Source organism: Polyodon spathula, chromosome 4, assembly GCF_017654505.1.
Source record: "Polyodon spathula isolate WHYD16114869_AA chromosome 4, ASM1765450v1, whole genome shotgun sequence".
Classification (NCBI taxonomy): Eukaryota; Metazoa; Chordata; class Actinopteri; order Acipenseriformes; family Polyodontidae; genus Polyodon; species Polyodon spathula.
Genome location: NC_054537.1, coordinates 82480088 through 82498467, shown reverse-complemented (window position 1 = coordinate 82498467; position 18380 = coordinate 82480088). Strand labels below are relative to the sequence as shown.

Here is an 18380-nt window from a genome sequence, read left to right as displayed (position 1 = left end):
CATCGTTGTCATGTGAACAGTAAATAAGAAACTCAACTGCTTTGGAGTATCTTTTTTAAATGGTATTTGTCTAAGGACTTTTTTTTTTGCCTAAGTGCAATACAAAGGAATTAAAAAGGCCTATCTACATAATTAAGATACGTAGTTTGAGTCGCATGCGGTGTGCAGTAGTTCATTTAAATTGGGTTTCTTTTTTTTCTCTCTGCACTTGTCAAGTATGCATTGGCCGCCTAAAAGAGGTGAATTTCGCGGTGACCCCTCAATTTCCCCATTTTTGCGAAATCGCGAATTAGGTAGATCCTGATCAGTGAAGGCAACTGTCCAGCATGACCTAAGTTTTGCTTTGTTTTATGTGTTTGTGTCTTTGTTTTGTTTGACCTTTTACATTGCACGTGAGCAGTTTTTGGCACAGCATGACAGTTGAATAGTTGACTTAGCTGTGTATACTTTGGGTCGTTGTTGGGTTGGAAGATAAACTGTCTGCCAGTCAGCCTACGAGCAGGTGGTGTCATTGTGCTTTGTTTCAAATCGCATAAATGTCTCAAGTCCCTGAACCTCTAAAACACCACCATATCAAAGTTTTCTTCATTGAAGGCTTCCCCTTTTTTCCTCCAAACATACTATGGTGAATTCTTGAAAAAAGTTATATTTTATATTTCTTGACTTGTTCGAGACGATTTGTTTCATGAATTTTCTTTAAAAGTGGTTTGCAGTGAGGTGTCCACAACCTTTCCTTGCACAGTTCTTCTTTCTTGCATATTATGCCTGATTGTGACAGAAATACAATGAGTTCTGGTTGTAAATCACCCTCTCGATCTGTGAGGGTGCTAAATAGCGAAAGAAAAAGCATCTGGACGTGCTGGCCTGACAGTTTGTTTCCGAGGTCGGAAAGTTGTTCAGCCTGGATGGAAGCGAGACTCTGTTGCAGGAAAGTATTGACCTGGATGGTAAACAAGGTAGCAGCTGCAAGCCAGAGAAACGCTAATCTTTTCCTTCGCTTGGTTTAAGATACAAGGAACTGGAAGGACCAGGAGGTTGTCCCTTGAAAAAAGAAAGTATTTGTGAGTGATTTGGGTATTTTATATTTCTTTGATACTGTTCTGTAGCTAGTTTCTTTTGTTATAGTTGGCTACGAGTGTTTTTTTCAAACGTGAATCCAACTCCTTTGCCTTGACCATAATTTGCTGTGTTGTCAAAACATTCTTCTTCAAGAGATTCTGGAAATAATTACCTCTTGTTCTGGCTAGGCTATTTGACTTTATAATGCAGATAAGTTACTATGCAATTGTTTTCAATCAATGAATATATATTTAGTTAGTTATTTTACATTGTTACAGACTTTTAATTTAAAGGTGCCAATACTTTTGTCATAAATATTTGAAATTGCTTTAGTGCTTTTGTTTTTGTTGTACATGTTGTTTGCTAAACTACCAGAAACTGTATTTTAGTCTTTTTCATATTAAATAGTGGCTAATTTTCACCAAATGCTTGTGTTTAACACGTTTTCTTAAATTATCTTAAGTGTAGGGTGCCAATACTTTTGTTTGTGACTGTACATTACCTTCTATCAATGAAACTCTATTTTCAATAATATTAGCAAGTACTAGTTTTACAGTAAGTGGGGATCATACTTCTTTACTTGTGTAGACTGCTGTGTATAGTGTAGTTGTTCAAAAAAAGATAGAGAAATATAGTATACAGGTGCTGGTTTCAAATTAGGTTTGGAATTACATGATTTGATTATTCAAGAGCAATTGTTATCCATATTACAGAATACTAATTTACAGAAAACAGTGAAACTTTTGCATGTTATAAAATGTTCCAATGACTCTTTGTTATGTTCAATCAATTGCTGATTGTTTGTGAACTTGTCAAGCCTGACTCTTTGGTTTGCCAATATAGCCTGAAGCAGTTAGTTATATACATGGTTTGGATTTTAAGCCACTAAAACCAGTACATGAAATACATTTATAATCACCCTACATTCAAGGAGGTCTATTAAGTTAGTTTTTTTTTTTTTTTAATGAAAACCAAGTTAGATTGCTGCAGATTTTGGTAGGTATTCATTTAAATCTATTCCAAACAGATGTGCCCCTGCTTGATTAGGGAGTAGGAAAATTTTGTTTGACAAAAATGCCACAACCCTGCTGTCATTTCTTCACCTGCTTTGTGCTAATTTCCCTCAGTGGACAGTAGCAGATGTGCACAGAGATAGCGAGACGCCAATGCCCATGTCACAGACACAGCTGTAAGTCTGCCTTAGATGTGATGTAGCTCCTCTAGTCATTGGAAACAGGAATTGCCAGTGTCTGCCGGCAGATACTGGGTGTTTCATAATTATAGACATTTCTGTATGCTAATGATCTTTGGTGTTATAAAGGTAGCTTGCTTCCTTGATTTCCTGATTAAGCTATCAGGTGCTTTATGGAGCAAGCAGTCATGTAATTACTACAGCAGCACACTAGATGCACAGGTAAGGAGGTTCAAAATGAAGTTTGATATTTTTAGCCTGATGTCTATAATAAACTACTTTTCCATCTGTTACGTGGAATTGCTAATCCACTTACCTGAGGATTAGTTTCATGGGCTGGTAAAAATACTAAAGTTTCAGTATAGGCTGGTGAAACCTTACATTTCCCCTTAATTTTACCCTTAAGTGTTACTTGAGTTTAAGTGGTATACTGTATCTCATTTACTAGTGCGGTGTATCAGATGATGAGAAACATTTGGACATTTTCATTCTCTTTTAAAAAGTATTATCTTGCCATAAATAACACGTGGAAATGTGGCTGGAGTCTACAATTGAATAAGTGATTAAATGATCAATTAAGCTCCAATCACGGGTGAATTTAGAATGACAGGAGATAATTTATGTTGGTGTTAGTTGGTGAGGGTATGTGTTGTGAAGTGTTGTGTAAATATATGTATATAGATAATAAGATCGTTGGGGTGTAGGGGAGTTTATGTAGCCGTGTTTATGTTTTGAAAGCAGCGGCTCAGTCTGCAACCACAGAGTAAAAAATAAATATATATATATATATATATATATATATATATATATATATATATATATATATATATATATATATATATATATATAGTTTTGTTTTAACTGTTTGTTTTGGCCATTGTGCCTGTTTACTTTGTTTTGTTATTATTGTATTATTAAAGTGTGTAAAAACATGTTTAAACCTGCAGCTTTCTTTTGTCTGAGTCTACTTCCTGGTAGAAACATCTTGCTAGTGACAATGTCCTCTCACACCCCCTAAGCATCATTGTTATAACAAAGAGCCTGTGGCCTAATGTAATTACTGTGTGAAAATTGACATTCTTAAGAAGGTAATGGGTAAAAAGCGATTTGGACTTTTTCTGAAATTTGAAGCCTCCCTGTTATGTCTATGAATTTGCCAACCCACCACTGCACCTACTCCTGATAATATCTTATAATCCTTTTAAGTTGGCCACTTCATATTTTCAGTGGAAACTATGCGGACAGAATCTGCACCTTTCTTTTTTCCAGTACCTGTAACCTATGGCAAGGCACCTCTTTTTTTAACCTTCCATCGGTAGCAATAATTGAGCCTGCACACATAAATGCTGTTAACTTATCATTTAAGAATGGGTTTATATTATTATTTCCACAGTTATGTATTGAAAGTGTTAAAAAAATAAATTAAAAAAAAAAAAAAAAGTATATATATATATATATATATATATATATATATATATATATATATATATATATATATATATATATATATATCCTTGGAAACGCAACATATGTAAAATCTAGTGAAAAAACAATTAGCTCACACTAAAGTTGCTTTGCGCTTAAACAAAAAAAAACAGCTTCAGTCTTTTTGTGGGGGGGGGGGGGGACCACAGAGAAGTTGCATACCTTACAAAAGAAAGAAAGATTGGGGCCATCCCTTCAAAAATAAAAAGAATGCCAATCCAAATAGCGCCATTATGCTGCACAAGAGGGTGTCTCTTACAATAATAACAGACAGCCTACACGCAATGTATCAACTTATAAAACAGACTCCAAAAACTTCTAGAATCTTACAAAATCTAATAGCATTCTAAAAGTGTAATGAATATACCATTTTTAATAAGTAAAAAAAAAAAAAAAAGTTGTTTAAATAACTTGGGTATTTAAGCTTTGTGAATAGGGTCCATTATAACAATAATGTTGTCCATATCCAACCAGAATAAAAAATATGAAGAGCTGCAATTTGTTGTATGTTTCCTTCGATATTGAGCCTATATAGCATTGCATCTGGGCCAAGACAAAGTCAGAAAACAAATATGCTTGCCTGCTGTTTGGTCCAAAATTATCAAAATAAATGCAAATCTCTGCATATTATGTCCATATTTTGTTTCTCTTTAGTCCACACACTGGATGGCAAGATTACAGCCCTGGCGTGCCAAAGATCCCCACAGCCTGTATAACAGTGGAGGATGCTGAGATGATGGCACGCATGGCACATCAAGGCACCAAGATAGTGATTCATCTGCAGATGGGAGCCAAGACTTACCCAGATGCGGACTCCTACAACACAGTGGCAGAAATTGTTGGCAGCAAGTTCCCAGAACAGGTCTGTGCATTGGTTTTAAAAACAAAATAAGGGTTTTGGTACATATGCAGTCAGCATAATCCCTACCTGCTAGTGTTTTTTTTTTTTTTTTTTTTTTTCAGTATCTGGTTCTTGCAACTATCAGCTTCAGTTGTTGTGTTTCAAGAGTCATTTTAATTGGTCAGCATTTTCTTTAAGCTGGAGAATGTTGTTTTTCTTCAATTCTTTCTTACAAGCTTCATATTTCAGTGGAAACTTATGTCTGCTGTTGAGATCAACAGTATTGTAATAAATGATCACCAAATTCAGCTCTGAATAATCCTTGCAAACAGCTGGTAAAAAAAATAAAGTTTTACGGGACAGACCTTTTGAGGCATTAAATAGATTAAATCTAAGTAATGCCGTAATTAATACAGGGTATAGCTATGGCAGTGTCACAAACGTTTTTGCCAGGCAAAATTAAAGCAGTCCTAAGTAAAACAGCACACTCAAGAAACCTTTGATATCATGAAGTATAATATTAAAGAGAAATTGTATAATTTATAAAAAAGTCTACCAAGTATTTGAATTTAATACACTCTTGAATTTAAGATCAAATTTCCCACCCTCAATTTGAGTAAAAAACAAAACATGATGTAAATATGCATCGACACAGGTACAACCTCAATTACACATATAGAGGCAGTTTGCGGCCATCTGCTATCACACAGAGCATGCTTCTTATTTCCAGTCGTGATTTCTCAATTGTGGACTGTGGTATTGCTTGGCATGGTGGGGGGGTCTGGTAAGCATTTGCGACCTGTCCAAGCTGGTACTGTTTGTTAGAAATACTGAAATTGTAAAAGCTCTTTGAATTCCTCAGGAAGCTAATGAAGCTTCTTTGAAAATGGCTGCCTGTATGTCACAGATAAATCGAGATCGGCAGTAACATTTTGGTTCGTTTTTCTTAGCAGTAAGTCATGTTGCTGCTTGTGCATTCTGGCAGTGACGTCTTTGTTTGTCTTTGTTCATATTTTCTTGGCAGTCAGTCACATTGCTGTTTGCCTACTCGAGTAGTCACGTATTTTGATGGCGATTTTAATACACGCATCACTATACTTTACTCTAAGATGCAGGCTATTTTTGAGAAGCAAAAAATGGTTCAGAAAGTGTGTCATAGTTGAAGGAATATGGTAATTGATTAAAAAGTCTACTGAAATTAAATAATTAATTCAAAAGTTGACTGAGCAACTGGAGAAACAGGATTGTAAGTACAATGTAACATAGTATTAAAAATATGAACAGTAGGCTAGCCACATTTTCAGTGTTGGCAGGAAAGGTGTCACAGAGTGTGCAGCTCTATTGCTAAAGGCCAGTGGAAGGGAAGTGAAATCAAAGCCACAAGAACAACTAAGCATTACAAAAATACATGTTTGCAAAATGGGTACAAAATGTGTTTTGGGAAAGTAATTTAGTGGAATAGCACTATATCTTTGCATGCTATTCTTGGGTGGATGTGCAGTTATTGACCATCTCTGCTTCTCACCTGTCATCCTACTCTGACTCTGAGTACGGGTTCGTTTTCAGACACACCCTGCTGTGTTTTGAATCTGTCATGAGGGATGCTTCTGGGCTTCACTGGAAGTGCAAAATCTAGTCACAGTGTAACAGGGTGTGAAATAGTTGGTAACACAGTTTAACTTGTGCATGAGACAGTGCCAAAGCAGTGGAGAGGAAGTCTTGCCATTCAGAGATACTGTACCAGTTTGAACCTGGCAAGTCTGTTTCCTGTTGCTGTATGAAAGCCATCCAACAGTGGGGCACCTAGTTGTAGGAGAGTGTTTTTTTTTTTTTGTAGGATAGTAATAAAGATTCTCAGCTTTTATTGCACAGTGAACTTCACTAGCTCCAGGATGACATTTTAATAAATACATCATTATCATTATACTGGATTTTAAAAAGTACCAAGCAGCTTTTACTATGGTACTTTAACTGAAAAGCCGCTATATAGCTGGGGACACTAAATACAAGTGAATCCTTTTATCTTTAACACAGGTGGGGAAATCAGTTAGTTTAAAAAAAAAAAAGATATTCATTACAATCCAAATTAATATTCTCATAAACCAAATTCAGAGAATGAAAATGAAATCAAATATAATTTGTCAACATCATAAATCATAATGACTGTATTGGCTATTCTGGATCAAAATGTCTTTGCCATCTCAGTAAGATGAAGCAGAGATAGTGTGTAACACTGTATCATTCTTTCCCTCTTTAAACCTTTTAGTAAACACATCTGTGACCAAACATGGTATTGTAGAGACTATTCAACTATCACATCAATGTAACATAAACACGATTTCAAACCAGTCCATAGTAAACACTTGTTACCAAGGCTGCCTTTTCAAATCCTTTCGTGACTGCCACGGCACAGATGTCCAATTTAATGCTGTAGTTCTTGCAAATCTAAACAGCTGCCCAGTCAATCGGTTTTACTGCATGACATAAGAGGAACAACCTTTGTGTCATATCACCACTTAGCAGTGCAGCTTGGGTCTCTGCCGTCATCAAAGTTAAAAAAAAAAAAAAAAGGGATGTTTTGAAAGCAAACAATTAGATGGTATAAATAGCATATGTTACGAAGGTGAACTGTGGCGAATAGAGACACATGCAGCCAGTGACCCTGAGAGCCCATTTTGGTTGCTGTTGCTATTTTCCATCTACACTACAATTCCCAGCTGTGTCACATTGACTTCGATCTGCACATTACTGTGCATCTGGAAATAGAACAGAGTGGATATTAAACCACAAGCAGTGAGGTTTTGGGAGTTCTAATGTGTTAATCACAATTATTATATTTTTAAAATAAAATTACAGTTTCAAAACTGCTGGTCTTTTCACGGTTTTATTTTTTTAGTCAAATTTGTTATTCATAATATTTTCCAAAGAAACTCAATTTGTTCTGAAGAGCCAGCTGCCCAATACTGTATTCATAATGATAAAATTCAGACCCGTTGGTTTTACATTTTACACTACCATAGCAAAAGTACATGGGGTTCTGGCATTCAGTGCTCCTTCCTGGGTAGCAGTTATCCAATACCTCGGCTTTTAATTTCCCTTTGCAGGCCGAGGACTGTAGCCAAGGATAGCTTAAGAATACCTACTGTTTAATAAATTTGTTTTGGCTATGTATAAAAACACTCTTGTTCCCTATCAAGTACGAAATGTAACCATTACCTCATGATAACCTGAATAACCTGAATAAGATATATCAAAACTGCACGTCAGAGCCTTTGATGCAGTCATGTCCACCCCTGAGGGCATAACTGGACTGCAGACACAGAACCATATTCATTTTTTCTTTCATCCGAACCTCAGTGTAAGAGACTACGAACAAATAAGTGTTGTTACTTATATCTACTTATTCTCTTCTGTAATTACACTAATTAATGCGGTTTATTGTTATGGTTCTGACCTGCTACCTACCAGGGTTTTTCAATCCTCAATCTGGTACCAAGCAGGCTTTGTTGACAGTCCAGTTGCTGTTTTTAGCAAGCTGATAAAGCAACTGTACATTCTTATGGTACATTGCTTGCTATTTGCACAGTGACTGGGGTTTATTCCTGTGACACATGCAAGGCCAGCCTGTCTGTGGACAAGCAGGTACTCTTCCTGCCTGAGGCAGAAGCATGCAAAGGAGGCACTAGTAACTGCATTTTATGCAAGTTTTGTGGAGAAATACGGTGGAGAAACATTTCTCCTGCAGCTCTACAGAGCGTTCTGTGTCCATCACCTGTACAGCACTCTTTCCCCATTACCTTGTCATAGAGAGGTCATTGCATCCTCACCCCATGGCTCTGTGCGAAGGGAGAGCCACGCACCCGGGAATACAGAAGCTCTGGGCAGCAGCTTCCCACTGGCACACGTGAGTCATGCAACGCTCACACCTTCTCAGACAGCCTCCTATCTGGGAGTGTGCTTGCACTCAACAGAGCGGTCATGGTAATGATGTTGCAGAACTTCTGGACTTGAGGGAAGCAGCTTCTCAGACCCTACCTTTGGGTCTTCTGCGCATGTGCCCTGTGCAAGCCTGGTTCAACAGCAGGGCTTTTTTTAGCCCGCATTGAACCACGACTGCCTTTTGACAGTGTTTGATCACTGTCTAAAGGCACTCTTGGTGCAAACAGCCTGCTCATCTGTGCCTCAGCGTAGCGTTGGGCAGTGTCACCAAAATGAGGGAGGCATGTGCTTGACTGAGCAGACAACGCAACAGTGGTGGCTTATGTCAACCACAAAGGCGGCCTCAGGTCACCATCGCGTGGTGCATAAGCTTTGCTCCGGGCACACGAGAACCTACTCTCACTGTGGGCAGTATATCTGCCCAGGGGGGAAAAAACTGGGCAGTTGACCTCTTCTCAAGGAGGGTTACAGAGCCTGAGAATGGAGGCGACCCCCGAGGTGGTAGCCTCATTTGGGAGAGGTTCAGGGGAGCAGAGATAGATACCTCCCTCCCTACCTACCTTACCTCCCTGGAATCAACCCACTGACCCCTCTGGTTCTCCATAATTGGAGACGGGACCCGCTGGCGGTAGATGCCTTGGCACAGAAATGGCCAAGGCAACTGTTGTATGCCTTCCCACCACTTGCCTTACACCTGCTGTGTGTAGAGAAAATCGGGCATTGGGCCAAGGTGCTCCTAGTAGCCCCGTATTTGCCAAGGGGACTCTGGTTTACACGTTGATGCAGCTCCTGAGCAGCCAGCCGTGGAGCCTGCCCAAGCGGCGTGACCTGCTTAGTCAGGCACAGGGGACCTTTTGGCATCGGACCCATCGAGCCTGTAGCTCTGGGTCTGGCCCCTGAATGGCTGCATTGAGCCGTCTGGGGATCTGTCCAATAGTGTTTTTGACACCTTGCAAAATGCCACAGTAGTGTCCCCAGTACGGGTACAAGTGGAGCGTCTTACAGACGTGGTGTTAGCCTTGTGGGTTCAACCCCACAACTTGTCTCATGTCAGTAATACTGCAGATTTGCAGGATCTGGTGATGAGAGGAATTCCCTCTACATTAAAGGTCTATCTGGCAGCCATTTGGCGTGCCTTGTAAAATTGACTCGATCTTCCCAGGAGCTCAGCTTCCTGGCAGGGCAAAACATTTTGAAAGTGGTTAGATGGCTTTGGCTGCCTATGAAGGACATTGTTCCTCGCTGGAGGTTAAACGTGGTGCTCAGTGCACTCTTGAACAAAACGTTGGAATCAGTCCGGACAATGTGTTGTCTGCTCTTGGACAAAGTCCTATAGTCAAGCACCTGCTTAGATGTACAGTCGCCAGCGGGACGTGCATCTACATACCATAATAGTACTGCGTTCGTCTGACAGAGGTATGTTGCGGTGTACATGGCAGAAATGGCATTTGCTGGTTCCCAGCATTCGCAGACTTATTTTTCCTCCAGTGAGAGTGGTTTACATATCACCATGGTAACAGACACGGTTAATAAATTGCCTTTCTTGAGTCGCATTGTTTCCAGTGTGGCACAGTGGGTGGGCCTCAGTTCATCAATCAATCAATCAATCTTTATTTTATATAGCACCTTTCATAGTGGACCACCATCACAAGGCATTTTACAAGATGCAGTAACAACAAGAAAATCCAGGATCAGTAGCTGCTCTTTTAAATGCGTCAGTATAAAACTCAGACCTGTTATGTGAACCTATACTAATGAACTGAATTCTTAACCAGAATCGGCATGACTAATGGTATATGATTTTGTAAAACCGCCACAATCACTTTTTCAAGAGTTTACATATTGCTGCCTGTGGCAAAGTGCCCCGCACCTGGGCTATTTATTTGTGTTGTATGTTGCGTGTAGTGTGTTAATGTTGGTGATTTGTAGTTGATACACAGGATATAATATGGGTTGTGAACACAAGTGATTTAAATTGTATATTTGTATTTAGGCATGAGGATTGCACAGCACTTCACGTGCAGGTAAAATGTAATAATATGTGAGCACGGGAATTGCACTTTATTAATTCACGTGCAGTTGTACCGAGACTCCAATTGAATGATTGATTAGCAGTCGAGTCTCGGTACAGCTGCATAAAAGCAGCTTGTTTTCACTCACTCAGGGTTGTGTGTTCGTGAGTGGAGAACGAGTGTGGGGAGGAGGTAAAAACTAAGATTACAGATTGCTGCGTGCTGGCTTACAACCAGCACGATACTTGTTTGTTCGTCCACCATTTGTTTGTCTGTCTGTGTTCGTTTTGGATACTGTGCCATTTTAATTTACAAATTTTTTGTTTGTTCAATCTTTTATTTTCTGTTTATTGATTAAACTGCACAACAGCTCAATTCACATTTCACCTGGCAGTACTGAGTGTTTCTTCCGGGTCTGACGTCACCACACACACCATCCTGTTACACTGCCATATCGTGATAATATGACCAGTAGGGCTGCGAAGTTGAGGTCATAAAACCTTGTAGATTTCCACATGAGAGACATAAAAGTTTGAGATATTAGGCCATATTCTGGTCTTCTGGGAAACGTCACATTTTTCCTTTTTGTGAATTTCTTGTTAAGTAAATGGAAAATCACAAAGCGGTATGTAATTGACTGTGTTAATAAAACGTTATTCAGCAGGTTTCATTCAACTTTATGAAGCAACATTTGTTAATTCTGTAGAGTGATGCAAAACTTTTGGCCATAGCTGTATATTTTCCATTTTATTTCAAGGCATTTATCAGTAGAAAGCACTGGAATGAAAATGTTAGGTTTACTAAAGGCACAGAAACCAGACAATGCATTATCAGATCAGCACAGTTTGAAGTTTGATATGATATGATATGTGTATTTGCTGCACCTGAGGCCATATTCACAATACAATATGTCAGATATCAGCTGGCACTATATGTGAGAAATTAAGTGTTTAATGCAAGACTAACATTACTGAAACTATTTTTGGAGACCTAGATGTCAAAGACAAACATATTTTTTGAACGCTTCAGTGTTCATCAAAAACTCTGAACTAAAAAAGTTCATTTCTGGTAAATGAAGGGATGTGTTTTTTTTTTTTTTTTTTTTTTTTTAATGGTCTCCTGCTGTTTGTAGAAATAGTGCTTTATTTGATTAAATAATTTGAAATGTTTGTATACTCTAAATGTGTCCAGTAAATCCTGAGATCCTGTGTTTTGCAAATATTTACTTAAGTAAGATTTCATTTCCCAGAAAGATACCTGATTGCTACATTTCTTTAACCCTATATTGTATGTTTTTCACATATCAGAAATCATTACTTTCCCCAACTGGAGCCATTTTTTATTTATTTATTATGAACCGCTGGTTTGGCCTTTCCAGTGCTTGTTACTTATATTTAAAAGTCGTAAGTTGGAAGGAATTTTAAGCCGGTCAGGTGTTGCTGCAGATACTGCCCTTAATGATCTCAAATAGAGAGGTGTACTAGCTCAGTTGAGGACAAACAAAAACAGTATCCCAGCACTGTTTCCATGTCTGACTGTGAATAAGGGAGTTTTGGGATCTTCATCATGCATGCTGTATAGACTTCATGTTACTGCACACCATTGCACAACCCCACAGGTATTAGTCATTTCCACAGTCATGTGGATTTTTCCATTCTCCTAGTGAGCTTTGTGGTTTTGCTTATATTATTTATCAACTATATCATACTCTCACTTACTGCTATTTCTAAAACCCAAAATAAAATATGATCAACCACAATTTCTTAGTACTTGGTATATGTAGGTGCTGAAGTCCCTATAGAGCATTGATTCATTGGGAAGAGGCAAGGCTGAAGAAGCAGCAGGTCCTGTCAAATAAAGAGCATACATACACATCCAAATATACATTTTCTGCCCTTGGAGGGGTTAACTGTAATACGTGGTTGAAGTTTTTGCATTCTTTACCTGTTTTAGTCCCCTAATTCCTGGTCTGTTTTACAAATGAGGTAAAAATGGTCGATCCCAGGTACAGACTGGTCCATTTAGCCACAGTACTTGGTGATCTGCATATTTGACAGATGAGTGAATTCTTGTGTACAGTTCAGTTGGATGATGACCTCCCTAGTGTACTTTACCACTGATGCTGTTCTATGGAGACATTCAATCAAACTTCTAACACTAAAATTTTTAAAAGAAAAAAGAAAACAAATAACCAAATTACCATTTCATTTCTTTAAATTATAGTATTTTGCTGTGTAAGCTCTCTTTCAGTGCACTGTTCCATCTGAAACCCCTGAGGCAGGACTTTAGTTGACTTCCAGTTCATCACAGTTTTCTGGTTGCCCTATCATGTACTGTTAACCCAACTGCAGTAGAAAAGCTTTGGGCTGGAAAATAAAAGGGTGTAATAAAACTACAAAGTACAGTCGTGGGCAAAAGTTTTGTATCACCTAGACATTTTAGGATTGAGACATAATTAAAAAAACAAACAAACAAACAAAATATATGAACGTAACTGAGATGTTTATTTAACATCACGTAATCAAAATGATATCACAAACATCTACCGGAAGACATAATAGTAGTGTAGTATTTCATGTTAGATTTCGTAATGTCACATTTTAAAATTGTCAGAGTTTCATTAAATATATGGAGACCTACAAAGCAGTATATAATTTACAGTGTTAACATAACATTATTCAGCAGGTTTCATTCGACTTTATAAAGCAAAATATGTTAATTTTATAGGGTGATGCAACATTTTTTTACCATAGCTGTACAGCAATTACAATTTAGCATTAGATGTGTGATCTCAAATAACAATGTAGAGCACCTAAAATATGTTAGTGTAATATTTAAAGGAAAGCACTCCAAAAAAATTCCTGCCACAATTCATTAAAAGATAAGAACATGCTGAAAAAAACTATATAAACAGCTTAATTGCAGTTTAATTATGGAGTTGTTTCTTGATGAGATGTCATCATTATGTATTTTTATATGAACCTTGCTAAATACAGTTGTTGCTTAGATTTGTGAAGATTGTTTAAATTATGTAGCTAGTAAATTGCAGTGTTTGACAGAGAATTATCAATATTTATGATCTAAACAATAATGGATCTTAATACTACAAAAATATATAAACCTGCTTTTGACAGAGTACATTATAAGCTTGAAATTATGGTAATTTGTACGTTCTGGATTAAGCCAATACAAAGTGTAATTATAACAATGGTTTTCTATGACGCAGCATAGAAACTATTCAGCAGGACGCTCGTCTCGGGGTGGTGTCAAACACATCATACACATGGGAGGAGTCATATGTAAAAAACACTCATTGTCATATAATAGACGTATCCCCCCAACTGAACACGACATGACCATCATGACAGTAAAAATAGACATAATGAAGTGTTCTTCCCTTTGTATAGTTAGTAATCAGCAGATGTGTCAGCTGCACGAAGAGCACAGCGTGTGGTTTTCACTAACTGCTGTGCAGAGTAAGTGATTTTTTTTTCTATGGATAAATATGGGGACTTTCTTCCTATGCAAGCGGGACTGTCCCGACCATATAAGGACTGTTGGCATGTATGTCGCAGTGTCTGACCCTCATTTTTTATTTGTATTCTTGATCGAAGGGCAGCAAGCAACATTTTGCTCCCTCATTAGCTGTTAAAGCTAAAGGATGCTAATTATTCTGGAAATCGTATGTAGACTCACTTGTCATTAATAATAATAATAATAATAATAATAAAAATCTTTATTTTTATATAGCGCCTTTCATATTGGACCACCATCACAAAGTGCTTTACTAGGCTGTGAACATTAGCAGCGGAATAGCATTTGTCATCCTTTGAGCTGTATTATAACAAGGTGATTTTGAAGCACTTTAGTGCTTCTGTTATTGTTCGTCTTCCCATAAAATGTCTACTGTAACTATGCCTAGCTTGCTTGTACTTTTAACAAACACTCAGTTTAGGTAAGAGATCTTTGTTCTGTGTATTGGATGTACAGTAATGTGTGATGAGTAACCATGAAAGCAAATTGTTATCTCTATAACAGTTTTTGTACACAGAAAAGGATCCTACACCTCACTGTCCAATACTTCCGCGTAATTTATATAAGGTGAATTTGGCTCCATTTCTCTTTGTATCTGCATTCAAAGTGGTGTACCATATTGTGGTGAGGATTTGTGTTCTGGAACCTTTCCAATTTGGGAGTTTGCTGAAACTGTCAGGGCTCATTCCACCTTGGATTTCACAGCATTAATCTTATGTACTTAACATATAGGAATATTTTAAGTGTATTAACATTCTTAAATATAGTGTATAGTAATATAGTATTTAAATATGAAATGTGTACGGTCTAAAATACTGAATTGATCTTGATGACAATGGGATCAGCCTATTTCAAAAGTATTGATTGAAAGTATTATTGAAGCAGTCTTGCTATTGAAGCAGTCGTTGGATGTTGTAAACAGTGGCAAATCTACATATCATTAATTTAAATCATTAAAAGAAGAGGACTCTGAGAAAGCAGCATATTTAACAGCATGTGTCTCGTAAGTGAAGTGTATTTTTGTCTTTTAAAAGGGAGTAAATTTATACTCCCATAGCATTTAGATCTGCCACTCCCTCTGGAACAAACATGTCACATTTTTCTGGTCTGCTGTCTCTGTCAGTGCCAGTCTTAAACTTCTCCTTTTTATGTGGCCCTGGCCTTTAATATATGGAATCTGTTGTCAGAAACCCAGCCTTGGTTCCCAGATTAGATACCGTATGTCATCTGCACCTCATACTTGTTTAATATACTATTATGTGTGTCCTGTATTGATGTCCCTTTTGGTTAGTTTGTAATTTCTCTCTCCTCTGAAAATGAGATATTTTATAGAGATGTTCAGAAATTAGTGAGTAATAATGATACATACTAAAACAACAATAGAGAATGACAGAAAACATACATAATAGGATATCAAATATTCAAAAAATGTGAATGGTAAAAACAAAGAATCCATCTGTCACATAAAACAAGGGCAATAAATAGAACATAGACATACTGTACAATATCCAAAATAGTTGTCTTTTTAACAACTGCTGTTATTTTTATTTGTTTTTTGTTGCTGTTGAGCCTTTTGTTTTCCAGACTTTATTTTCACTTTGACTCCTGTGAAGCCCATTTGTCTTTCCACAATGCTGTGGGTGCACATTTTGTATTAGTGGTAACTGGAATCCACCTGAACCACATATTGGCTGCAGGTGCCCTAGTGTGTTAAAACATAAGAAGGTCTATGGTACAAAAAACTGGCTTCAATTTATAGTGAATCAAAAATACATAGTTAAATTTTTTTTTTTTTTTCATATGAAGGAACAGAACTTTGAAAGGTGAACATATATAAAACAAGGGACTAAAACAACAGATAACTTCGTGCAGGGGTCACTTTTGAGATTTGCGAGCCTCAATATTGTATGTGGGCTATGGAAGATCATCGAGCTGTCTTGGTTGGCTTACACAAGTTAAATCACAGTTTCTGGATCAAGTTGCAATAACGGATATAGGAGGTGTTAGTTTATTCCTACAACCATTTTTTAACAGTATTTCTGAAAGCTTTTCAGCCAGTTACTGCTTTTCTACTTTTTCTGTTGTAAATCACAAGTTTCTTTGGCTCAGCACCCAATGACTCGGCATTCCCTATCGATAACGTAATTAAGGAAGAAAACATTGGCTGCCCAGTGAAGGTTGCTTTGTACAAACATTCAGGGACAGAATTCAGCAAGGGGCTCCAGGATAGTTAACACAAGTGTCAGCCTGAATAAATACCAAATGTGCTGTGTCAGGGTCCTTATCAAATCAATTGATTGTTGCTGTGTAGCCAAAACAAAAACATATATGTGTATGTATATATATATATAATATATATACAATTCTGGAAAAAATTAAGAGACCACTGCAAAATTATCAGTTTCTCTGGTTTTACTATTTATAGGTATGTGTTTGGGTAAAATGAACATTTTTGTTTTATTCTATAAACTACTGACAACATTTCTCCCAAATTCCAAATAAAAATATTGTAATTTAGAGCATTTATTTGCAGAAAATGACAACTGGTCAAAATAACAAAAAAGATGCAGTGTTGTCAGACCTCAAATAATGCAAAGAAAATAAGTTCATATTCATTTTTAAACAACACAATACTAATGTTTTAACTTAGGAAGAGTTCAGAAATCAATATTTGGTGGAATAACTGTGATTTTCAAGCACAGCTTTCATGCGTCTTGGCATGCTCTCCACCAGTCTTTCACATTGATATTGGATGACTTTATGCCACTCCTGGCGCAAAAATTCAAGCAGCTCGGCTTTGTTTGATGGCTTGTGACCATCCATCTTCCCCTTGATCACATTCCAGAGGTATTCAATGGGGTTCAGGTCTGGAGATTGGGCTGGCCATGACAGGGTCTTGATCTGGTGGTCCTCCATCCACACCTTGATTGACCTGGCTGTGTGGCATGGAGCATTGTCCTGCTGGAAAAACCAAACCAATGACGACCAGGTGTTGGGCATAGCTGAAAATTGGACTCATCTGGGGGTTCTTCAGCAAGGCTGGAATCGGGCAGATTTGTCTGTGAAGGGCGCATGAATCAAGCCAAGTACAAGGTTGTCCTGGAAGAAAACTTGCTGCTTTCTGCTCTGACAATGTTCCCAAACTCTGAGGATTGGTTTTTCCAGCAGGACAATGCTCCATGCCACACAGCCAGGTCAATCAAGGTATGGATGATAATTTTGCAGTGGTCTCAATTTTTTCCAGAGCTGTGTGTATCTGTGTGTCTATATATATATAAGCTTTTAATGGATTTATGACTTTTAATAACTTATTTCTACTTGTTTTCTGCTCCAAATTGACAAACACAAGCCTTTGTTAAAGAAAGGATGGAAGAATTGACTTAATAAATGTGTGACCTCATTATTAGTTTCTTGAAACCAACTGCATATCTATTGAACCAAAGAATTGTAACCTATCCAGTAGCTAATAGAAAACTGTTGTATGCTTCCACTATTCCATAAAAGAGTATAGAATATGGTGGGAGGGAGATAGATAGTTTGGGATTCAATTTTACATTTTTGAATCAACAAAAATCTGATCTGGAGGCTAACTGTATGTCAGATTGTAGTTTTGATTTCGACTCTTTCTGTGACAGAGTTGCCCGAGTTTTCCAGTTCAGTACTTGATGTAGTCAGGTGTTATCTGCCTCTCTGTGAAAAATCTGCTGACAAGCAAATCTAACACTTATGCCCTGGACCTGTTGGTGGAGTCTGTGTAATGTGCAGCTCCACAAAGGTCTGACACAATTACAGTATGTTTACTGAGATCATTGTAAACATACTGGTGTTGCGTGTGGTGTTTAAAGTCATAGGCAGTGTCCTAAATTTTGTTCTTGTGTTCAAGGTCCTAAGTGTCTAGATGTGCATGTTGCAGCTGTACTGAATGTCAGTTGTTGTAGATTACATTGTGCCTCCTTTGACTTTGTTGCAATCCAATCTTTAACAGGCACTTCAGATATTTGCTAAAGAGGGATGTGCTGCCCCCTGACATTTTTTCTTCCACCCGAAAACAAAGCACCTGTAAAGAGCCTGTCATATTTGAGGCGTGAATTGTGTGAAAGATGTTTGTGTGTGTGTGTGCACGCTCATCGCTGTTATTTTGCATGCTTGAGGGGGCAAACATTTTTCCAGTTCATTTTAATCTCCTTGTGATTTGAACCTGCCAGGGGTGCATGAATGAATAACACACCTAATCAAAATTGCTAGCAGGTTTGCTTTCGAAAGGTCTGCTGCATTCATTAATACGGTTACTCAACATCAAAATTAGCTGCTGGTTTCA

At 37.7% G+C, this 18380-nt stretch overlaps 1 protein-coding gene across 2 annotated transcripts in view; it reads left to right on the top strand.

The window, feature by feature from the left end:
• Positions 1-18380, top strand: part of LOC121314958 (carboxypeptidase Q-like) — a 147101-nt gene that overhangs the window by 39943 nt on the left and 88778 nt on the right. For both annotated transcript variants that reach the window (XM_041248757.1, XM_041248758.1), the window contains exon 4: positions 4391-4598. In XM_041248757.1, the coding sequence (XP_041104691.1) occupies positions 4391-4598 (208 nt within the window). The remainder of the gene's footprint in view (positions 1-4390; positions 4599-18380) is intronic.